The 26,197-nt window shown below is 38.1% G+C and overlaps 1 protein-coding gene across 1 annotated transcript in view; it reads right to left on the minus strand.

Annotated features, from left to right (window-relative positions):
- LOC113070649 (LIM domain-binding protein 2-like) overlaps positions 1-26,197 on the minus strand; it is a gene marked incomplete at its 5' end in the record, with an annotated part of 35,043 nt that overhangs the window by 5,357 nt on the left and 3,489 nt on the right. The window contains 6 exons of the mRNA XM_026244041.1: positions 1,544-1,683; positions 2,333-2,386; positions 4,478-4,601; positions 6,273-6,356; positions 8,585-8,707; positions 11,723-11,895. Coding sequence (XP_026099826.1) covers positions 1,544-1,683; positions 2,333-2,386; positions 4,478-4,601; positions 6,273-6,356; positions 8,585-8,707; positions 11,723-11,895 — 698 coding nt within the window. The remainder of the gene's footprint in view (positions 1-1,543; positions 1,684-2,332; positions 2,387-4,477; positions 4,602-6,272; positions 6,357-8,584; positions 8,708-11,722; positions 11,896-26,197) is intronic.

The raw sequence follows: 26,197 nt of genomic DNA on the forward strand, positions 1-26,197 counted from the left end.
TATATATATATATATATATATATATATATATATATATATATATATATATATATATATATATATATGTGTGTGTGTGTGTGTGTGTGTGTGTATATATATATATATATATATAAATAAATAATACATTTAAATACATTTATATAAACTAAATTTCTAAAAGGTAGTCTAAAATGAAAATAGAAAGCTAATTTAAAATATTACTGAATATTATAACATCATATATAATAGTAAAATTACCATGATACAGATATATAACTATATAAAACTATCGCCAAAATATTGAGAACATCACCTTTAAAGCTGTCCAAATAAAGTTCTTAGCAATGCATATTACTTGTCAAAAATGTAGTTTTGATACATTTCCAGTAGGAAAACAAACTGGGTTTGACAAACTGAGCTGGAACACGCGACTGTCTCTCCTCTCTAATCTCCTCTACGGCATTCATGTTTCCCTGAACTCCAGGGGAAAAGCCACGCACTACAAATCCCATCATCCATCTGCAAACAAATTTACCGCCTCACAATACCACTTCCCAAAAAAACAGCATCAGCACTCGCGCGCTGTGTGTTTGACCCTGTAGTGTGTGAACTGGGAGAACACATCGACCGCCAGAGTAATGCCTGAAGAGGAAGCCTGGGGGATAAAGAGGCACTCTGGGATAAATGCCTCTGAATTGGGGTTAAACACTGTAAGTGGGTAATATAGGAATTGAAAATGAGGGCTAAGGAGTCTCTCTCTGTAAAGGTGCAGAGAGAGAGAGAGAGAGTATTTACTTTGGCATTGGGATTTAATATGCTTTATATCTGTTTCACGGACCAAAAAACTGGCATAACATTGTTATAACGTGTCATTACAGCACTTTAATGTTTCATTAGTTGTGAGAGACACAGATAAAGGGATAGTTCACCCAGAAAAATGTAAATTCTGTAATTTAATCACAAACTTGTAATTCCAAACTTGTATTGCGTTTCTTTCTTCCGACTAAAATTAAGTCATCATTCAATAATAATCCTATTCAGTTGACTGTAAACCTATGCAAACAAATAATTCAATAGTTCTGTAAAATAAATTAGATGATTTAATGAAAAGAATTTGCTCAAAATCAAACTGTCAGATGATTTATACAGTGCACAAGGTTTGTATGCCAATGTTGTGGGGCTTTTTTTGTGTCAATCTTGGAGATTGACAGCTATCTGTTTTCATAATTTGCTTGATGCAAATACACTAAAAGAATACATTTTGTGTTGCATGACAAAAAGAGAGTCCTATGGGTTTGGAACAACATGAGAGTGAGTAAAAATGACAAAAGCTTTTCATTATGGAAGGAACTCTTCCTAAACACAGGTCACAGGGATATGATTGAATAAGCTCTTGTCACACAACTATCGCTGTGAATCAAAACTACAGCGCCTTTTTATATGTGTTTTGACAGCATAATCATACCCTTAGGACAGCAATCTGAGCAAAATTGTCTTAACGTTTTGGATGGTTACAATGTGTGTATTGTATGTGTGTGTGCAAAGAAGAAGATCTGATGCTTACAGGTACCTGGCTGGTCAGATTGAAGTTGTTGGCAGGGCTGCGTTTCTTGCCGCCAGCGCTGTTGCCAAGGTTACTGTTAGACGCACTGCTGGCGGAGTTCTTCCTCTTTCTTCTCTTGGTCGTGGTCTGTCGAGTGGGCTCTGCTCTCCACAAAACACACAAGCAGGCAGACACCCACACACACACACACAGATCAAAAGTATTAATAAAACACACATCCACACTCATGAACATGCCACAAATGCATGCACGCAGACGAAGAAAAAATACTTTTCATATGCAATATTCATATGCAACATATGCAAACACATATATGCGATCACATAGGAAAAGATAAAGAAATGCATCTATTTTTTTCTGAGAGAGAGAACATTCAAACATCTCCCAAGACATGCACTAGTAAGAGAGAACCTCATTTGCATAAAAGCTCAAGCGTGCATACTGCAGTCTCTGCAGCCAGTCATGCATGCATACTTATAGCATTAATGTACAAATGCTGTTTACTTTCAATAAATAGCACTAACACTATCATTAAAAAGTGTTTTCTAATTCCTTTTTGGAAGATAAATCCTTAAAAAAACATTTAATAATGCAACTAAAAAATTGTGATTACGTTTAGCAAATATCTTGCTTTTTAAACAAATTGCATTTTTAGAGTGACTACTGAAATATCGACCTGTGACATCTCTTTCTATGCTGAGTATTCATGGTTCATGTATTTCATGGGTTTCAGTTTAGACAGAGTGCAGTTTGCCTATTAGAAGGCGATTCAAAAGATGAGAAGAGTACCTTTTTTGTGATTTGAGGGGAAAATTTCCGTTTTGAAGTTCTGTGGATGTCCAGCTGAAATCATATCCAAAGCAAGATTTATTTCCAAGATAATACTTATGACAAATCAAGCTGTTATGCATATCTAAGACCAGAAGACATATGCAAATGTAAACTGCAAGACTGCAGGCTTGCTGTCAACAGCAGAATTTTTTCGAAATATGTATGGCAAAATCTGTGGGTCTCTTATGCTAATCATACAAACACACATATTTGTGCACAAACCCTGTGTGAACATTTCTCGCAGAAATGTTATTTAGATCATTTTTGCTTTATACACTACTGCTTAAATTTTGGGATCAGTCGACTTTTAGGGTTTTGAAAGAAATTCATAATTAAGCAAGGATCAATTAAATTAAACAAACATGGCATTAATGAAAAGGACAAATGTTTATTGTATATGAACTGGTTTTGAGTATGAATGAATGAGACTCAGTGTGCCTAAATGTCCAAATCGACTGAAAATAATGGTTTGTTAAGCTGTAAATACTGTATAGCCATGAATTGTTATTTTATTAATTTAATTTTAGTATAACAATCAAAACGTTTGACACATTGTTAGTCATTACTGATGCCTGAAAATGAAATACATTTTGGAGGTTCTTACTAACCACACCCAGGGAGATGTTTCTACACGATAGATTCAAAATAAAGTCAAATATAATAATAAACAGACTGTAGAAGGAAATCTGTTTTGATTTTCTGGAGAAGAACCTTCATTTTTGTATGTTTATCAGTGCGAGTGTGTGAATGACGTACTAAAACGCCCTTGTTTCCACAGATACACATGCACAGGTGAAAAAAGGGGCAAAAAAAACTTATCAGCATATAAAGGCAACCTTCTTTCCTTCCTGTTCTGAACACAAACGCTCTCCAGATTTCAGAAGAATGGGAGGAAAGAGGGAAGCGAAGCTAATAAGGAAACGACAATTACAGAAGATCCACTTGGATACGGACTGTGAGAAGGCCGGTGCTGACGACTGGACGGGGGTCATACAGGGTTTCACCCACAGGGAGCGGATGGAGGATGTTTCAGTCTCTTACATGTCATGTTGTCAGTGTTTAAATCATATTGCATGATATGTAAACCCGTCATGCGATCTAAAGACAAGTCTAAATCATTATTATTGATTGATTTGACCCCCTGAGAACCCTACATAGACATCAAAAGCTGGAGATATTCACTGATGTCTAATCCTTACTGACACGTTCTACCAAATGAGAGTTTTTAGAAAGGATAAGAGAAAAAAAGAGAACAGCTACACTGCTAAACTGCAGCTGAAAGTTTTCAATAGAAATGGACTCTAGCTGAAACATATTTACCTTAAATAACTTGAATGTACTGTATGTTATGTATGAATCCAGCAGATAACAGAACATAGTGTAATCCTTGAAGTGTCATTGTGTCTTTATTTTCATTTTATTTATTAACTTTTTCCCTCTACTATCTTTCATTTAATGTTTAATCAGATGCTAATTTTAGCACTTGTTGTTAGCAACAGCTGTCAGGGTTTTTATGCATTATAATTGCTATTTGTTTTTATTTTTATTTCTAATTGTCTGTTAATGTATTTGTATTACACATAATTATGTTGTAATAAAATGTAATACATTATATATATATATATATATATATATATATATATATATATATATATATATATATATATATATATATATATAAAATGTAATACATTTTATTACAACATAATTATGTTTTTATATATATATATATATATATATAGAGAGAGAGAGAGAGAGAGAGAGAGAGATGAATATATATAGAGATATATATATAGATAGATAGATAGACAGATAGATAGATAGATGCATATTCTGCAAGAGGTATGTAATCTTATGAGCACAACTGTATGCATTGTTTGACCAAATACATTTTGGGGTCACTGTAAAGTTTGCAGGTCTGTTCTAGTTCACCAAAGACTGTAAAACTCTTCGATCCTGACAGGTCACACAGAAGTGCTGAATTAGAGCATATTTCCCCAAAGGCCATGGCATTAAACACACACATCCGTAAAGATCTGATAGAGCACAAATTGCTGCCGTTAGGAGCGTCCTGTAATACAGATGACAGTGATTTGCTGTTACCTGGAGGGGCCACCATTCTTTGCCACTTCTGGAACAGACAGGTCTTTAGACAGTCTCTGGGGCTGAGGTTGTAGGTCTTGTGTCGGGACATTAGCTCTTGCATCGGCTCCAGAATGACACACAACTAAAAGAAACGCACAAAGTCACCAGTCTAACCATTTTAAACATATTGTCATGTAACAATGTAACAATATTATCATGTAAAATCACACAGAAACTCACACGGATACGCACACACACAAATCACTTCCCACTGACAGGATCATATCCCAACGCTGCTGTATCCTCTCACTTCCACAGGTCCAGGGAAACAATCTCTGGATCCGGGCCCACAGAGCAGAGCTATTTCTAGTCTGAATGTGAGGAAACCTACAAGCTTCCTTGTCCATCTCACCGGACAGTGGTCTTGTTGCGTCCGAGCACAGGAAACGTCCTCGGTGTGGATTTACTGATAAACGCGGTGGAGGTTTTTCAAGCGATGCTAATGAGTCACTTTTACGAGGTATTTTTACAGCACACCAAAGTAAAGATCGTGAGAAATTACCCCGGTGAGAGGAGAAATAATCTTGTTTACAGGAATAACAGTGTGCTACTAAAGTCCACGAGGTTGACCTCTCATTTAAATCAGGCAAAAAATTATGAATGATTAATCTTTTTTCAGAGCCCATTGAATTTTTTTTTTCTAAAAAAAATATTGGACAAGCCACATGACTGTATTTACTATATACTGATCCTGTGCAGTGAAGTATACAGAGTCCTGTCCAATAAAAAAACAGGTGCAGATTTGGCTGAGGGCACACAGACTTGCTGTTACAAGAGCTACATCTAATCCACATTTAATTCACAATTCGGCTTAGGCAGCACCGCTGCATTTTAACTCTGTGTTTATAAGCGAAGCTGTGCGTTTAATGCGTGGAACAACAATGAAGAAAGACACACTCAGTGGGAGAAAAATGGTTGTTCCGAAAACCTTGAAAGGGCATTTTTCCTCTCTTCTCCCAGTAGCTCGCTATAAACAAGTTTGTGTTTTGCTGAGCTCCAGCGCAGCGCAGAGAGAGACCCACAACGCTGCACTTCAACCGGGAAAGCTCATTAATGTTATGCTAATTTTCTTTATCCAATTCATTTTCTCTCCCTCTCTTGTTCTCACATTTGCAAAACGGAGCTGTCACTCACACTGAAATGACGGGAATAAACAAAGCCGCCATGAAGCTGGCTAATAAATTCTGAGCCGTGTTAACACACACACACACATTTAGTCACACATAAATGTACAAATACATATTAAAAAAATATATAATTCATTTTTCAATATATATGTACAGTTTAAGGAATAACATAAGCATATAAAAATAAAAATGTATAAATTATAGTTGGCACCAGGGTAATATCATATTTTTTGGACATACTGTATACCACAGTATATCATACCATATACCATAATATCATGGGTTTTTGGAGCTCACTTTTTTTTTTTTTACTTTAAGAGCCCCTATTGTCTCTAACACAATATTTGAGGAACTCCCTAATACATACATACATATATATATATATATATATATATATATATATATATATATATATATATATATATATATATATATATATATATATATATATATATATATATATATATATATGTATGTATGTATTAGGGAGTGTGTGTGTGTGTGTGTGTGTATATATATTGACACCATGGTATTATCTTCTGATACCATAAGCTCACCATGGTATCGCCTCAATACTTTTATTTGTTACGGAAATTGAACAAACAAACTATTTTAGTTCCTCCTACCCTGAGGTAGTTAAGGGTGAAGTTGGTCAGTCCCATGCGGGTGATGTTTTTTGAGAGTTGCTCCAGGACTTGAGGGTCTTGTGCCTGCAGGTGGACAAAAAAGAAAAAAAAGAAAAAAAGAAGCGTATCACTTTATACAAACCCCCAAAATCCACAGCATGATATTGACCAAAAGCAACACATATGATGCTTGTTCTTCATGTGTGTTTTATGAGACCCTGAATGTGACCACAAATTCACACTTGTCAGATCTTCATTTCAAATATCTGAGGGGCTCTCAGTGTCTGGTGGTTGTGGCACTGGATGAGATGCTATTTGTGTGCTGGAGAGATTCCAGTGATGTAATTTATCTGAATCACTGTGATTACACTGAATGCATTTTTGATTCAGATCTGGGGCATTGAATCAGGAGTGTGCTGCAGCTGCTAATTAATATTGATTGACTAAATGTCAATTGAAATGTTATAGTGCATTTTGCTATGAATTACAAACTAAAGCTGTTTGTGTACTTACTGGCAAAATCATTGACCAGATTCATTAAGGTAAATTGTGTTAAGCAGCATGAGTTTAATGACACCAGCCAATCATAGGGCTCCTGTCGTTTGATTGGGCAGGGCAGAGTAAAATAGCAAAGTATAGAGAATCTAAAACGAGGTTCCTCCAGTTTGCTCATATCCTCATTAGTCTTGATCAGATGAGTTTGACTCAATTTCTGTGCAACTTTACCCTTGTGTACGAGAATGAGACGATCAAACATGCTGCAGTAACTTTTGCACTATCCTTGTCAAAAATCTTTCAAAGCCCTTTCTCCCTCGTTCACTCTCTCTCCCTCTCCACCAGAACACAGGGCCCCAAAGGGCCCAATTTAAGAGCATGTGAATTTCACAAGTTGCAGTGAACAAACTTTCTAAAACTACACTATATCTGAATCTACAAGGGGGAGAAATGAGTTAAAACTCAAGTGTGGTTTAAAGCTCGATAAGCAAAGAGTCATTAAAAGTTAAGGTTTATATTAATATAAACAAATCCCAGATTTTTAATTGCTTTTATTTCCTTCATCGCAGTATGTCTGCTGTATTCATTACTCATTACATATTACTCATTTGACCTTTTGATTGTTCTTTTTACCTTTTTTTTCTATCCAAGACAGCTTTGATATCTCTGAATAAACTGGCTGTAAAAATATTTTCTTCATTTATTCTATAATTATTATCTCTTGTCAGTTCCGTTTACACCAGATGCAAGTGACACGACAAATGCAAATAGAGCCCAATATAATATCTGAACTGGATGCCTCATTCTATTTCTGACCCACTTCAGTAAAGAAATAGATTCTGCACTTTTGCTTTGAAGCATCCAGTATATAGACAGGGACGTGATTATGACAGTGTCTGGTGTAGACATGCGTTATAGCACTCATGATCCAAACCAAAAATCGTAACTATATTTTTTCCTTTTATTTGAACATTGATGGACGCAAACCAAAATATTAAATTATTCATAAGTCAGACAAGCAGCAACAATAAGCAGCAAATTGGAAGTAAATTGAGGCAAAAGTCATAATTAAAATAAAGTGTGACCAAAAAGTTTCCAAAAAACCCCCAAAGATTTCTTTCAAAAAACATTAAAAAGTCTTAATATTCCACAAATAAGTTTGTCGACATTTTTAATATCATTATTCTTATATTATAATTAATATATGATTATCAGAAGTAATGACAAATGCAGAGAGCTATTTATGACAGCAAGAAATCAGGCTGCAAAAGTGGGGGAGCATCATGTAGCTCTATCTTATATTCTGAAGATCCAGACAGTCTCTCCAGGGGCATAAACCCACATACTATTAGAAACACAACAGCGATAGTGTCAAATGAAAATGACCTTTATTGGTATAAGTGTGATATTTAAACAGCCAAAATTATTTTAGGCTTTCACATCTTTTTAAACATAAGCTCATCATGTGACATTATTAATATCATTATTGCAATTAATATATGATTATGATAAGAAGTTACAAAAAGGCAGAGAGTCTGTATCCTGTCCTTCTCTGAAGTTCACTGTCTCCATATTTCAATGGTCAACCTTGGTGAACATAAAAGACTTCCTTCAAAAACGTAAAAAAAAAAACAAACAAAAAAAACACACCGGCCTCAATCTTTTGAATGGTAGTGCAGCATTTGAGTTCAAAAACAAACATTTTAAACATTACATTTTATAAAATGAAAAGCCTACAGCCTATATACTACACACACACCTGCAACCAAACCATGTGACAGGAGAGCCCTAGGATAGAGTTATGATATCAAACTCACATGCATGGCGAGAATGCTCCGTGGGATAAGTTCCCGATACTGTCTGATGGTGAAGTGCCACGTCTTGATCCTCATCAGATCATCGAAGGCGAACTCCAAAATCAACCGGCCCTCCGTACACACCTGAGAACGCAAACATTCAGAAACCTATGATGTATTAAAGACTATGGCTTTTTCTCATCACAAAGAAATACGTTTTAGCTCTGAGCATGACAGAATGGATATTTTTCAGACTTTATGTCAGTTGGGCTTTTCAAACCAGATGTTAGCATTTCGAAGCCATTTCCTAATGAAAGGTGTTTATGTTGTATACCTGAACCGAAGGCCAACGTAATGGAAATTCTTGAGAAGAGCTTACACAAACACAAAAGAACAAAATTCTGAATACATGCAGAGGTCATAAACCATTAGCAATTACTTAAAAAAACAAACAAACAAAAAAACAACAACAGGATGAGAAAAACATTTTGCTGAATTTAGAGCTGCGCTACTCATAGCCCCAGTGTTCTGTTGCTGGGGCAACCGGAGGATGAGGAGGAGGAAGAAAGGGAGGGGGAGGAAGGGGGATTGGGGGGTGAGAGCGTCAGCTGATTAGTTGGCATGGCAACAGCAAAGATGTAATCCCGCCAGAGCCACTCTAATCAATGCCCTCAGCACAGATGGTCTCTGGAGGATCAACAAGAAAAGCGGCTGGCGGGAGAGCACAGCGCCATCACATGACCACACTCTTTCACATTCTCTCGCTCTTCTTTCATCTTCTGTATGCTTCTCCCGTTTTGGTTTGTCTTATTCTTTCTCTAGCTCTCCTTAGTTCCATCTATCGTTTGGCACTATCTCTTAACAACGTAACATGCTGAGGAAAAAAGCTAAGTGAAAATGAAAGCATCTGTCTTTCACTGTGCTCCATAACTCTGCTTTAAAATTCAACTGGTCCAGCCAATCATTTGAATACTGAAATATGGGTGATTCTTCATACGTCCAGTATTGGATATACTATTCTCTTGATGTTTTTTCACACTATGATCGTGTCATTTCCACCATATCTGAAATCATCATTTACTTTGTGAAGGAAACTACATTTTACAATATAATTTAACGTTTATTCATTTAGCAGACGCATTTATCCAAAGCGACTTACTATTGAGGAATATAACAAGTTATTCATCATAAAGAGGCAAATTACATTTTGCAATCTCCTTAGTCTTTATACGGTTATTTTTATTGTTAGCATTTCATGTATTCTAAATGAGCACAATAAACTGTTATTGCAAATGAAATGCTCTTGCAAAAAAAGAATATATATATATATATATATATATATATATATATATATATATATATATATATATATATATATATATATATATATATATATATATATATATATATATATATATATATAATAAGTTGGTTTAAAAGAACACTGACTTTTGAATGAAACTTTACTGGGTGAAAAATTTTTCACAGGTGAAACTTGTGCAAAATCTGAAATTATTGTTACACAATTAATACAAGTTCTCATAGTTTTAAACATTGATCATTTCATAACAGACTTCCATAGATTATGACTGTTTATCTGGCTCTGGGATGGGGTAAAAGTAGATCTACAGATAAATACCAAAAATAAATAAATAATGTAAAATAAAATAATAAAATAAACATAAAATACACACAATAAAAGAAACACAATATTAACAGTTTGCAAGACAGTTTTACCCTCATATAAAAAATAAAACATTTTAAATATGTTAGTTTTGATTAAATAAATAATAAAAAAATATAATGATATTTTAACAGAACAGATAAATGAATCAATCATTCAATCAACTCCTGGGACATGAAAGTGCCTGTAGATGACAAGAGCTACATTTATGAATAAAATGTTCTCCAATTGTGTACAAATACACAGGTGACTAAAATACCTGCTTTTATGTTTTTGACCATCTCTCTGAATACAGCACTTGATTAATAAAGTACAGCTGTGATTTTGTAATCAGTTGCTCAAAGACCGGTGGGTTTCTATTCCTCTGTAATGATAAGTACTCAGGCTCTTGTATGGATTAGAATGGATTAGTCCGTATCAGTGCGTGAAAATAATCCAAAGTGCTTGATGGACAAGGTGGAAACACAGAATCTGTTGATAAGTGGTTTTACCCTCTGATGCATGATGTCCACTACAGCTGACAGATCTTTAAAATCTATTTGTAACAACTGAGGGCATGATGTTACTTCCAAACCACAATGGGCCAATGACCTTTGACCCTTCCTCATAATTTGACAACACGACTGTACTTTTTATAGGTCATTATGTTTTTTATTATGACTATTTATGACAGCAAGAATTGATGCTGCAAAAGTGGTGAAGAATCAAGTAGCTCTATCTTATATTCTAAAATGTACAGTAACCCTATCCTGAAGCATAATAGAAATACAATAATGTCAACTGGAAATGACCTTTATGGTACAAGCGATAACATAAACCCATTTGGTTTAGATGAATGGCAAACTGCATATTTATTCAGTAAAATGCTTAACTGACACAAAAATTAACCATGTCTTGTAATTTGCTCTCCACCTTTCAAATACAGTAAAATGTTTGTTATGCTTGCTTTGTGTCCTTGTTTAGCAAATTCAGACTGTGATTTTGAAATTAAATATCACCAGTTTCTATTATTGTTATTTTTATTTTTTTACTATGACAAAGAAACGAATCAAAAGCTAAAGTATATGACAACACACAGGCTGAGTACGGAGTAATAGATTCATAAAGAGCTTTCTCAGCAGAGTCCAAAGCTGCCAGAAATATTTCACACGGATTCCTAACGACCTCCATCAGTAAACACATAGAATATTGGCTGTGATTAAAGTAGTAAATTATCACGCCTGCCATGTTTGTTTGTTCTGTCAGACAGTTTACGGGGTTTATCACAGGGAGTGTAAGAACTGAAGGAAGCAGATAACTGTGTCATGTGAGGTTACGATAATGAGCAAAAATGCACAAGGAGAACAAAGAATGCATGTTTCGTTGACAAACATAGAAACTAAGTGTATCTGCACCTCATGATTTATTAATTCATTTGAAATCGTTGTGCGTGTTTAGGATATGGTGTCACACACACATACACTCTCCTACTTTACCTTGGTGAACATGGGCTTGCCGTGTTGCGTGACCATGGTGCACTGATCGCAGTCTACAGTGATGCAGGAGTTGTGGAAGGACTCTTTGGAGTGTTTCAGGATGTAGTAGAGGTCTGACACACCACCCTCAAACACCGTGCTGAAGTAACGAGGGATGAGGGTCCGGCCGATTGCTGAGGGGGGAAACGAGATGTCATTTACATTGTATTGTGTTTTGTCTAATGTATTCTTAAATTGACTTGAAATGTCTATGCATCTCTTAATTTCGCACTGTTTGTTACGGTACATTATTAACAAGTAAGATGTACATCTTGAGCAATTTCTTGCAACTTCAGAGATACAGTTGGTATGATTTAAAAAATGAACAAAAATGTTCCTAATGTTGTAACCGTGCATAAGCATCGGCACTGACATAGTACAACTGGGATTTTTTGATAATAAATGTTATAGATTAGCCTAACTGATATAAAGTACGATAGTTTGTTTTGCAAACTGTGTTTACAGTAACCTGCCTGAGGTCTTTCAAAAAGTTGAGTTGGAATACTTATTCTTCCTTGCAGCTGGAGATAATTATGCAACTTTTTTTTTTTCTGTTGTTTTTTTTAACAATGAACAAAGACAGAGCCCCTGTCTGGATTTGTGGCCTCAGGTATATCTTGTTCGATTTCTTTTTTTAGCTTGCATTCGTGCTTCATAAAAAAAAAAAAAAAAATCGAATCCATACACACTACAACAAATAATTAATTAAAAAGAAAAAAGAAACTGATAAGTAAATGTATCTTAATGTTAGTTAGTTTTAAACACGCTTAAACCATTAACATCGATGTCACTATATTTAGATGGAATTAATGAACAATAAAATATTACCAAAAAATAAGAGTAATAAAAGTGAGGTAAGAAAAATGAAATTAATTTTTGATTACTATTATTCAAAAAATGTTTGTGAAGTCTATTATGTACAACAAAGCTGCAACTATTTGATAAAAGATCCAGTAAAAACAGTGATATTCAGAATTATCATTACATATATTTTAACATGTAATTTATTCCTGTGATTTAAAGCTGAATTTTCTGCAGTCACATGATTATTATAAATTTTAAAAGCGGCTGTGATGCTTAATATTTTGGTGGAAAGTTACAATGTTAAAGTCTTACATCTGACCAATTTAATACATCATTTCTGATTCATTTCTCTTTTTTTCTGGAAAGTTCCCCTACAACTTTTTAATAGTAGTGTATATTTATTTTAAATACATATTAAAAATGTAAACACAAAACTTTTTCTGAGCCACCCATTAAAAAGCTTTACAAACCCTTTTAATGCACATTTAGCAGGACATCTCTGGCCAAGAAAGCAGCAGACACTCTTGCAGAAACAACTTGTACTTTTTGCGAGTGGCTCTGCAGTGTTAACTTATTTTAATATTGAAACTGAACGGACGAGCAGCCTTATCCAGCTTAGCGTCTGATTTCAGGCAGAAATAATCCATCTTACAGTCAAACTCCCCTTTGAGAGAAATTATGTTTGTGCCACCAGCCCTGAGGGAGCGGAACGGGGGTGGTGGAGGGACAGAGAGAGAGAGAGAGAGAGAGAGAACTTCATTTACCCAGCTTCCCTTAAGACAGACGCCACTGCCGCCACCGGTTAAAACTGCACCGGCAGAAGGAGAAAATGAAACGGCTGCAAACGCGGCCTGTTTCTTAAATTGGCTAAAGTCTGGCATGACTAAATCAACACATAAATACTTGGCAGGGGGAAAGAGTGAGAAAAACGGGAGAAGGGGAGAGAGCGGATGTCAGGGGTTAGGCAAGGAGGAACTCAAGTGCAGACAGGGAATCACAAAACAAGGGGTTTATTTACAAAAAGGGGAAAAACAAAAACCCACGAGGGGGAAAACAACGGCTATGTCAGAAACAAAACAACTTAACAGGACAGGATTGACATGAAAAAACAAACTCTTAAACACTAACTACAACCACACACTCACGTTAATACAAAGACTTCTCAAGGGGGTTACAAGGGTAAACTTCTCACAAGACTGACCAGTAGGAATACATATGGGAAACAATGAACCGACGCAAGACAGAGCACACTAGGAGATCTAAATAGGGGGAACAATCAAGACACGACAGGTGGCACAGATGGGACAATCAAGACACGACTAGGTTAACAAGGGGGGCGGGGCAAGGGAACGAGACAACACAAGCACATGGCCCAAAGACAAGGCCATGCGCTTGTACACAAAACACGGGTCTGTCATGATCCTGCCTCAAGACTAGGAAAAATCAAGGACACGAGGGCAGAATCATGACAGAACCCCTCCCTTAAGGAGCGGCTTCCAGACGCTCCTCAAGGGAACATCAAACACGGGACACGACTGACATGACAGACTGGGACACAGACACAAACCAACAAGACATGACGAACAACAACAAGGGCAAACATGAATACACAACGGCAGGGTTGGGGTGACAAATCAAAAAAAACAAACAGGGAAGGGGAGGGGGCGGGACCACAAAGTTCATGGGGGACAGACCAGGGTGAGTGGGAGGGGTAGGAATCTTAGGAGGACAGGACGAAGGCTGACGACGGGGGGTACGGGCAGGTCTGGGTGGTGAGGGGCGGGGAGGGGTCTCGGGACAACTGACAGGGGACATGACAGGAGCAGACAAGGGACGCGGGGCAACACTTACGGGACGCGGGGCAAGACTTACGGGGCGCGGGGAGACGACATCTACTGGACCCGGGGGGACAACATCTACTGGACACGGGGGGACCACAGGACACGGGGGGACATTAATGGGACACGGGGCCACAACAGCAGGACACGGGGCCACATCAACAGGACACGGGGCCACATCAACAGGACACGGGGCCACATCAACAGGACACGGGGCCACATCAACAGGACACGGGGCCACATCAACAGGACACGGGGAGACAACGGCTGGACACTTGGGACTTCTGGGGACAGGGTCAGGGGACAAGACAGGACTGACGGGGATTTCTAAAATTTGGACAAGACGGGACAAATAATCAGAAAAGGCTTTAGCAGCTAGGATAATAGGCATCTCCTTATGAGATGAGACCGACTGTACAAGAGTCTTTGCTGCAGAGTCGGCCGCGGCTCTCTCCTCCGCTCTCACGACTGCCGACTTGAATACGGCTTTCTTCTTTGCCGCCTCGGGCACGCCAGCGCTCACCGCTGCTGGCTCGGGCACGTTCACCGCCGCTGGCTCGGGCACGCCCACCGCTGATGGCTCGGGCACGCCAGCGCTCTCCGCTGCTGGCTCGGGCACGCTCACCGCTGCTGGCTCGGGCATGCCAACGCTCACCGCTGCTGGCTCGGGCACGCTCACCGCTGCTGGCTCGGGCACGCTCACCGCTGCTGGCTCGGGCACGCTCACCGCTGCTGGCTCGGGCACGCTCACCGCTGCTGGCTCGGGCACGCCAGCTCTCTCCGCTGCTGGCACGGGCACGCCAGCGCTCACCGCTGCTGGCACGGGAGGAGACAGGGTCACAGGACCGGCAGGCCCCTTCTTCCTCCTCCTCTTCCTCCTCGGGCGCGGTGCAGAGGCTACAGCTGGGTCAGAGGCGGGTTGGGGGAGTTTGGTCTCGGGCAGGGCAGCCTCGGACGCCGAAGACTCTGAAGCTGACTCCCATGAAAACCGTCTCCCTCGCTTGATGGGGAGACTTAAGGTAGTGGGAGGTGCCTCAGGATCTTGGGAGGGACCTAACTGATCCCCCAGGGTTGCCACGGCCAGGACACGACCCTCTGGGATCGTTGGCAGCTGGGTAGGTGGGGACCTCTGGGGCTCCTCCTCTCGCCCGCTCGCTCCGGAACGACCTCCCCTGGTCCCCCGGAACACCACAAGGCGAGAGCCCTCAAAACAATCTCGCTGGCTGGCTGATGCCATCCAGCATTGCCTCCTGTCTGCTGAGTTCCTTCGTGGTCGGTTCATTCTGTCAGGGGTTAGGCAAGGAGGAACTCAAGTGCAGACAGGGAATCACAAAACAAGGGGTTTATTTACAAAAAGGGGAAAAACAAAAACCCACGAGGGGGAAAACAACGGCTATGTCAGAAACAAAACAACTTAACAGGACAGGATTGACATGAAAAAACAAACTCTTAAACACTAACTACAACCACACACTCACGTTAATACAAAGACTTCTCAAGGGGGTTACAAGGGTAAACTTCTCACAAGACTGACCAGTAGGAATACATATGGGAAACAATGAACCGACGCAAGACAGAGCACACTAGGAGATCTAAATAGGGGGAACAATCAAGACACGACAGGTGGCACAGATGGGACAATCAAGACACGACTAGGTTAACAAGGGGGGCGGGGCAAGGGAACGAGACAACACAAGCACATGGCCCAAAGACAAGGCCATGCGCTTGTACACAAAACACGGGTCTGTCATGATCCTGCCTCAAGACTAGGAAAAATCAAGGACACGAGGGCAGAATCATGACAGCGGAGGGAGGGAGGGCCCTAGCTTGAGCGTATAAATGAAGGTCTCCCTAGTGGTTAAGACACCGAGTGAGCCGACGACGGGAGCTGACTGTTAATGAGCGAGAGCAAGAAAGAGAGAGAGAGAGAATGGTGGAGTGCTTCGAAGGCATGCTGAAAATAAATATGAAATACCCATGAATGAAAGAACAGCACAGAATACAGGCAAATAAAGTGCTATAGGGAAGGACAGAGAGAAAGAAAGTGAGAGAGACACAAAATGAAAGGCTGACAGGCAGGGTGACAGCGAGGGGTGTCATGCTGAAGGGAGATGTTGTTACTGAGGGCACACCTGACTGCCCGCTAAAGTTCTTGAGCACTGTGGCATAGCGGCCCATATGCCTAACCATGGGGCATAAAATCACAGACACACACCAAAATAAGAGACCGGCGTGTGTGTGTGTGTGGTATCAGGGAAGCTTGGACAAACAAGGAGCTCTATAATACCTAGAGAAAGCTATCTGTTAGCATTCCCATTCCTCTAAATAGCTGTCAGTCAGTGGGTGCTCCATGTAGTGAATTAATATTACTCAGTACTTAACACTGTAACAAGGGCAACAAAACAAAGTGTATCCAGAAAATGTGAACAAGGTATTTAGTCAGAATACATGGTTTTACATCTATTTACATGGAAAATCAAAATTGGTGTGGTTATGCCCTCTATGAGTGAACTAACTGGATTATTCCAACAATGCAAACATCGACAACTTGGTCCATTAGCATCCCATGGCAAGACTATAAATAGACAGTAATGTCACCAAGACTTCTGTTTGTTATTAACTGCTGACATTTACTTCATAAAATATCTGGAAATACCACCATATCATCCAGAGACTGACCTCCACTGAGACAAAAGAAGAGAATATAGGGGTTCTATAAGTAGGAATAAAAGACTCCTACAATATGAAATGTATGTTTTTAACCCGTAACCTCTTTTGCCAAGCAATCAAAGACTTCCCTCAGGTCATTTTCAAGGTAAGCTTATTTAGTTTTATTCTGACACCTTTGTTCATTTGTTTATTTTTTCATGATGTATTCATAATCATCTATAAAAGACGAGACAAAAATGGCGAACTAAGTCCTGCTGGGACGTAGATTTCTCTTTGCCACCTGTAGAGGGAGCACTTCAAACAACCTCTCTTTAAAATAAAAGTTAGCCTCAGCAGGATTCTGACAAAAACACACATGCTTTTGTGAATCTTGTTCCTCTGAGCGTGTTGTGAGGGGACTCCAGACTGATTGGCCCATCTACAGAAGCGAGCACTCCAGAGATTGGATTAAGCAGTCGCTTGTTTCGGCTAACACGTCGTGCAACATATGCCTCTCAAGTAATGTGTACCCAAACACGCAATTTACAAATAATTAACATCGTGTTAATTAGGCACATTAATTCACGCTGAGCGTAGGCTCCAGAACGGATGCCAACACTCGCAGCCAAAAAAGACAAGAGAGGAGTTCAGTTTCAAGTGGCACAGCAGACGGAGAGGAGAGGGTGAGAGAGACAGTCAAAAGACACAGAGGGTGGACAGAAAGGTTACGCTGCGAGACAAACATGCAAACATGCAAAACAAAGGTCCACCTTTTCCCTTTTTTTTCAAATAAAAAATGTCTGATACCTTCTCACCACCTCAACACAAATTCTTGTACCATTCGCTCTTATCTTATAACAATGAAACTTTCAGGCTTCATAAAAGACAGAAAAGCCCCATAAATTCCATAAAAGTGGTCCAAATAATTAGTACAGTATATTTCAGGTCCTCTAAATTATACAAGAATAGATTCTTTTTATTGCCATTAATGCACCATGTAAATACACAACTGTTGAAATGTTTGAGGTTGGTAAGCTTTTTTAAATGTTTTGATAGTCTCTTATAGAAGTCATTAATAGAGATCATTGATGCTACATTTATTTAAAATATGGTAAAAACAGTATTGTGTGGATTTAAAATATATATTTTTTATAGTCTTCAGTGTCGCATGATCCATCAGAGATCATTTTAATATGCCAGTTTGCTGCTTAATAAACATTTGTTATTATTATAAATGTTGTGCTGAGTATTTTTCTGTGGAAACCATAAAAGATAGTTTTTTTTTCAGGATTTTTTGATGAAAAGTAAAAAGTAATTTTTTTTTTTAACAATTTAAACTTTAATAAAATATTTACTGTGACTTTTGATCAATTCCATTTAATATACATATTAATAACATTAATAACGAATATAGAAACAATTATTTTCCCAATAATTTGTCTGTGTGTATTTATGCTTCTTAGAGTATTACACACCTCCTCTGTATTGAAATCAACAGCAAGTATAATCACTTTGTGTGAAGAGCACTACTTATAATGTACAGAGCTGCTGCCAATATAAAGCATTTCATTTAATTTAGGATGCTGCCTCAAAAAAATAAACAGCCAGATCCCATTAGAAAACAGGTGAATATTTTTAGAACTGAGAAATGCTGAAAAGGACTGCAACAGCAGCATCATTAATTGTGCTTCAGCATTATGGGAAGGGAATATTGCACCACAATTTTTTAGGTCACACTGTGACTTTCCAAGCAGCGTTCCAAAAAGTGCACAATCCCACCCGCTGTGAGAGAGTTAAACTTTATTTCCACAATTACAAATAACTCAGTATTTATAAAGTGTGCCATAAGAACTTACGAGGTCGTAGCAACAAACATGTAAGCGAGTAAAAATGAAGAAAGGGTTTCAAAGCACAGCGCAACAGTGAACTTATCAAACACCAAAACTGCGGTTTTAGTTATTCGACTTCAATATTGACTGACTACAAGAAGCATGCGAGATTTTCATTTGGCGCGAGACACTCAGAGTGAGGGTTCCAAAAAGAACGGGGTTTATAAAAAAGGATAAAAAAAGAGAAGAACAGCTCTCTGCCCTTCCTTGTCAGTAATTATCTCTCTGGGGACAATCGCTCCATTCCAGAACACAACCCGCACTTACATTCTCTCTCTCGCTTTCTCTCTTTCGCACACATCAATTCTAAAGCTAAAATGCAAAAGCAGCTCCCATGACTCTGTGTTTTACCCTCTCTGATGGGACAACATTCATATTGTCAGCGTGAATTATGAATAGATAATGATTAGGTATTGGTTCAGACAGAGATGTGAGAATACACAGTCTAACCCTCTCAGTGGATAAGCTGGCGAGGTGAAACTGGAAATAATAATACCAGAGAGATGATTTGTCAAAGGATCGTGTAGTGCTTTTGCTAGCTAGCTGAATAGTTCAAGCAGCCGTTAACCTCTGTTTGAAAAAATTCTGTTGTTTGCAAAATGCAGTTACAAATTATTGTCATATACACAAATAATAAATCAATATTAAAAATAAAACAACAACAACATATACCAGTCTTTCGGCATGACCAAGTATAACACTTAGATTAGGCAACACATTTTCAGTTTTCTCTCTGATATGAACTAGGGTTTAGGGATCTAGAATATGGTCATGCATTAAAAGGCATTAATATGTGCTTTATAAGCACTAATAAAATATGCCAATACGCTAGTAATATACATGCTAATAAGCAATTATTTAATAGTGAATACTGTTTCCTAATCTAAAGACTTACCCGAAGAATTAACTTAATTCAGCCCCGAAACCCAAATGCAGTCTATAGATAAAATTATACATACCTCTTTGTTTGTGTACTTTAACAATTTTATATATACACTATAGTTCACACGTTCAGGGTCAGTGAGATTTTATTTGAAAAGAAATGAATAGTCTTTTAAACAAGGATGTATGAAACTTATCAAAAGTAAGTTTTGTTTTTAAAGCTGGATATAGATCAATTAGTGCAGAAAGTTATATATATATATATTAACCATAAAATTACCTTACAGCAAAGGACAGGTATCATCACCAGAATGCAGCTATGTATTATAATACAACTATGAACGGTGAACAAGTTAATATTGTGGATACCATATAAATTGAAGATAACAACTGGTTTTATATGCTAATAGACTTCTGGTATCATTACTTTAATAATAAAAACAAGGAAATAAATCAGGAAATGGTAAAAAAAAAAATGCACATAAATGAACACACACACACATACACACACAACCACACTAGTATGGAATTCAGTGCCCAGAATATGAAATATTCATCTTTCATAAAACTTTAATTCAATCCCTCTTTCTCTCTTCCTTCCTTTCTCCCTTTCCCTCAAACTTTCGTCAAAGTGCATTGATCTCAGAGAATAAAATATTGTTGGTGAAAAAAAAAAGAGAGATAACATGAAATGATGACATCTATATGGTTGATAGGGTGAACAATCATGTGCACAAAATGTCTGTCCGGAGGACCTGAACACCCAGACCCTTGGGCTGCTCTTCCTGCCAGTGAATCTGAATGCTTTCTACGAGTCAAATCGACAACTTCTATGATGCTTTTTAGTTTTTTATTTTTTATTATTGTTTTTGTCTTTTTGGAACTCAACAGACTCAATATAACTGTTTCTGTGTTCCACTGCAAACCATGGGTTTTGAAACGACATGGGAGGGAGTAAACGTTGACCCACTTTACATTTTTGGGTAAACTGCTCCTGAGAAAACTCTAGGTCACAGCTCGATGTGCGTTTCTGTTATTTTCGAGGTCACAGTGTCTCAAATGATCTGTGCAACGGTGACTGATTAGAAAACAGATCCAGCAGATAAAAAGACAGAATTGCGCTGTGATTATGATACACCACAGAGAATATTCTGACTCATCACATCTCGGTCTCATTGATGCGGAGGATGGGAGATAGCGAGAGAGGGAGGTTGTCTGATAGATTCGGAGTTCTCCCCTCTCCAGCAGTAATCCCTGAAGACATCCGCGCCAAAACGAGACACAGGCGAACAGCTCCACTCACCCGCAACCGCCCTCACAACACGCTTGGCCTCACACCACTGCCTCTGTGTGTGTGTGTCTGAATGTGTGCTGCGCTTTTCCCATGAGTCCTGATCCACACCTCCCCCCCCTCCCCCCCATCCATAATTCAGGAGAGGCTTGCTTGGCCCACTCTTCCTCCCAACTTCACCGCAAGCTCATGGGGCACACAGCTCCTCAAGGGCTCCCGGACGGATGCCACCACAACCGAATCAACCAGTATGACTTCCCGTCATCTTCCAGATCTGATTTATTAAAATGTCTATCCTCCATCGACATGAAAACACAGTCCCGATAAGACAAGCTGGAATCTCACTTTCACTATTGCAATATGTGCTGCAAAGTTTTACACACATTTCGGCCTGTGAAACCTGACATTTGAAATCATAGTCAGAAAAATATTGTTTTATTTTGGAACAGTTTTTTGAAGAAAAAAAAATTGCATATGTGCTTTATGTTAAGTATCATATTTAATACAGGCTTTTATTCAGAGGTCCAAACTGCAAAAACATGAAATTCATAAAATGCATATAAATATCAGTTAACACTCCTGGATATTCCAATAATTTCATAGTAAGATGATATTTAAATGCTTTTTATGATCACATCTCTGTTATTTTGTTTGGGGTGTGGGATAAGGATGATTAAAAGAAGGACAAAGAAACATTCCTCAAAAGTCTGATTTCGGTAAATCACATTTTAGCATGATTTTTCTAAAAATGATGAATGGATGTAATACTGAATTGCTTCAGTCCAGTAAATGTCAATTTAAAATAAAACAAATATTATTATTCCTAAAAGGTCTTATAAAATTATAAATATCATTATAAAAATTATTAAAGATATCACGGCAATGGACATGAGTACCATGACCTGAAGGATGGCATTTTTAGAAATAATATTAAAAGGCCTTTTACAACATTTGCAGTCATATGACACAATTCATGAAGTTTACAACAGTTTTTTTTCAGCAAAGTTTTGATAATGTTGATAATTTGGAGGTCTTGGAAAATTAACGTATCAAATAGACTATATAGGGTTTATAGGGTTAAATGCTGGAGTTAATGCCCTTCATTACTGATAACAATATAGCAACATTTTGGCATCTTACATTTTTAAACAATAAATATGTAAGTCTGCAATTTAAAGGACCTTTCACCGAAATGTCATGTGGAAAAAAGGCTAATCAAGTCTTTTTTCATTATTTAAGTCTATGCAAACAACTATGTTTTTGAAAGAATATTTGAAAGAAAATGTTAAACTCTGCCATCCTTTACTTACATGTCATTTCAAGTTTGTATAAAGTTCCATTTTCTGTGGAACACAAAACATACTCCTCCCCCCATACAACAGAAGCCAAAAAAGAAAAAAAGAAAAAAGAAAAAGCTGCACCCAACTGACTTTTATAGTATAGCCAAAAACAGTTTAGAAGAAATGAGTTTCTGGGTTATTTAAAGCATCAGTACAGTAGATGGGGTTTTAAAGAATTTATTTCAGTGAATTAAAAGTTCTTTCTGGAATATAATCATGCTGTGAAACCCAAGCCTTTTGGTTCCAACTGGAGCCTTTACTTGGAAGATATAGGCACAATGTGATCTAAAGCAATCTCTCCATCAAGTATTTCCAGTGTCAGAAACATCTCCAAAGTTTCTGTCTCACCACAGGACTCTTGAAGCCTGTATCACTGTCACTGTCAGGATTCAGTGCAGCATTTAAGCCTCTCTTAGCCCTCTGCTGGGCTCAAGATGATGCTTCCAGATACGGCCTTGTCTCCACTGCTGATAAAGAGGACGTGGGAAGTCTTGTTCCAAGTGGTAATTCCTCCCTTTGTGCCACGATCAATCCAACACCTCCCTCCCATTCCTCTTGAGTGAATTATGGAGTGGGAGGGGAGGTTTCCTGCCGGGTTTGTTTAAATAACCTCACGCTTTACTGCTGCGTGCACCTGACGCCAGGCCTAGGAACACAGCCACACATCAGCTGGAAAAGGAGCTGAAGCTGTTGGATGAACTTGAGAAGTGTAGAAGAAGAGAGCAGGATGGAAGAAGAGACAAAGATAAAATTGTTCCTTAGCTTTTCCATTGATGTTTATTTTAGTTCTCTTGAAGAAGCACAAGATAACTGATAACATATCGGTTTAATATACTGTTCAAAAATTGGGGGCAGTAAAATTTAATTCAGCAAAAATGCAATATATATTTTTTCAAATAACTGCATAATTGTTTTCAGCATTTATAATAATAAAATGTTACTTTTACTTTATTAGAATGAGTTGTGAAAGATTGTGTTAAACTGAAGACAGGAGTCATGGCTGATAAAAAATTCAGCTGTTGAATAAATCGCATTTTAAAATCTATTAAAATAGAAAACAGTTATTTTAAAATTGTAATACGCTTTTCATAATATTACTGTATTTTAAATGGTTGATCTTTTCAAAAACATTTTAAAAAGTTTTACTGACCACAAACTTTTTTACAGTAGTGTGTATTAATAATTCCATAATTCCATTTATTTAAAACTATTTGTACTGATCCATTTCAGTATTGGACTGATTCTATTTAAAGTCAGCATTCTCTCCCTTCATCTGTCATCTTTTATTGATTTATTTTCCTCCAAATTTGTTGCAATTCTTTCTGCTTTTACTGTATTTTTCTGATAGTAAAACATAAAAATCATAAGAGACTTTCAAAAACATGACAAATCTCACCAGCCCCAAAACTAAACATATAAAAAAACCTTTAAAAAGTCTAAATCTATATCTTAAAATGTTGCAGTCAACTGAGACGACATGACTTTGGGGCATCAGCAGAAAACACAAAAAGAGGGAGGTCAGGAGTGAATGAAAAGAAAAACGAGATACTAGAGGTTAACCCGAGTCCATATTCGGCACATAACAGCGGTGTGGAGGGGAAACAGAGCTACATAAACATTTAATATCCTGATGACACACACACACATATATTCTCCGTCCATTAGAATTACATTAGTCCATTATAAAAGAGCCTGGCCAAATGCATGCATTATCAATATAGCTAGCTATGTGTCTCTGTGAGAGTTTGTGTATGTCTACAAACTACGTGCCAAAGCTTCTTATCCATACAGTCTCTGAGCATATAAGAGGAGAGCACCTCTCGTTCATTATGCATGGGCCATGTTGACTTTCTGGAAGGTTCTTGGCTCAAAAGTGCACCAGGCTCCTCATAACTCCTTATTTTTTTTATGACTCTGTTTTTACCAAATCTACCGTGCAGCGTGACTTCATTTCTGCTCCCATTCCTGGGTAAAACACACACACTGTATAACACTGTGTAATAAACACACACATGCACAACAATAACAGTGCCCTGCTCATTTCACTGAGCTTTAATGGACACAGTAAACATTCAACCTGTTACCCGATGACACGATCAAAAGAGACACAATTTTCTACATCTGTATAATACCTTGATATGTGTGTGCATATTTTGCATGGCTGTGCATGCATCAGGCATAAGTGTGACGCTGATCTGGAGGTGAATTAAGACATACAGTTCAAGTGATATTGTTTCGACATTGAATAAGGAGTTGGAGAGAGACAGAAAGCAGGAAGAGCAGAGAAAGACCCATCCTATCACACAGCTGTTCTCTTTTCCTGCTGCCCACACATACGTGCACATGCTCGGAAACAGTGGCATTAGACACACAAACACACATACACATCTTCATCCAGTGCATAGATGCATTTAACATCTCTCTGTAATCTTAACGGTATCAATCCAGACCTGCAGATAGAGCATTTAAGAGTGCTCATATAAGCACACAGAGACCATCTCGAGGTTGTTTTGAAATTTGGGCTGTCAGTCAACAAGACCTGTGTCTTTGCCAGCGCCGGACTACAGCTGAGCCTTCTCAACTCCCCACACTGTCAATCTCTCTTTGCCGTGTTTTCCCTCACAAGTCATCTTAAACAATAGACTCTCCACCACAGAAATGTCTGCAATCTAGGACTGCCAATTGATTAAAATGTTTCATTAACTTAACTGTATGCTAATAAATCAAATGAATAGCATATCCAACATGCATCAATATAATCAACAAAAAGAGCTTATGAATTGTTCAGTTCAACTCGAACCTGATTAATGAGCCTAATATCCTCAACTCTTCTTCACTTAAACCGGCACTGATGCCATTCTACAACAGCAAACAAAAAACAAAACAGATTCCAACAGTCTTCTTCCAAATCTGCTAATAAATACGTCTCTGGTTTGTTTGTTATTGTCAGATGAAGTGTTGCGCTTCAGTAGTGGAAGTTTTCTAGGATGTCACAGTTGCAGGGGCATTGCATCACGCTTTGAAACTCTCCTCGCCTCAACCCAAAACAAGAACAGTGTTTCAGTTCAGATATTAATTATTCCCCCGCTAATAATGTCCATGAGGAGAGATGTGAAGAAAATACTGAATTAAAGCACTTCACAGTATTTCAGAAATCAGCTCCAGAAACAGGCTGTATATGGTCCTGCGTTCAGGTTTGGGTGCTGCAGATCAATAAGCTAAAATCAGGTAACTAGGGTGGTACATGCTAAACCACATTGTAAGTCCTACTCCATAGCGAGTAGGCTGCTGTCTGTAGCCTATATAGGCATCTGCCTTCTGAGGCAAAATCCTACCTGAAATGGAAACGCATAAGTGGCTGATTCAGAACGCAGAACCTGATTTTACCAAGTGAGACATGTTCCTGGGACAACATCGTTGTTGACCCTGGAACAACATTGTGATTAACCAATCAGATTTGAAGAACCAGTTTATAGATTTTGTGAAGTTTACGCTTAAAATCAGTGTTTGGTGCTTGTACATCAGTGTCATTCATCTATCATATCCTCTGATTTTAGGGATTACTCATGGTTAAGGTTAGGTTTAGGTGTAGGGATATGGTTAAGAATATATTTTTGGAGTAAAATGTTGTTCCAGGGTCAACAAAATATGTTGACCTAGGAACACATCGAACTTGGCAAAATCAGGACGTGCGATTCAGAACGGTCTACATCGATACAGCTCCACGCTCCACACACTCAAGT

The sequence above is a fragment of the Carassius auratus genome, unplaced genomic scaffold (genome assembly GCF_003368295.1).
Source record: "Carassius auratus strain Wakin unplaced genomic scaffold, ASM336829v1 scaf_tig00005205, whole genome shotgun sequence".
Taxonomy (NCBI): Eukaryota; Metazoa; Chordata; class Actinopteri; order Cypriniformes; family Cyprinidae; genus Carassius; species Carassius auratus.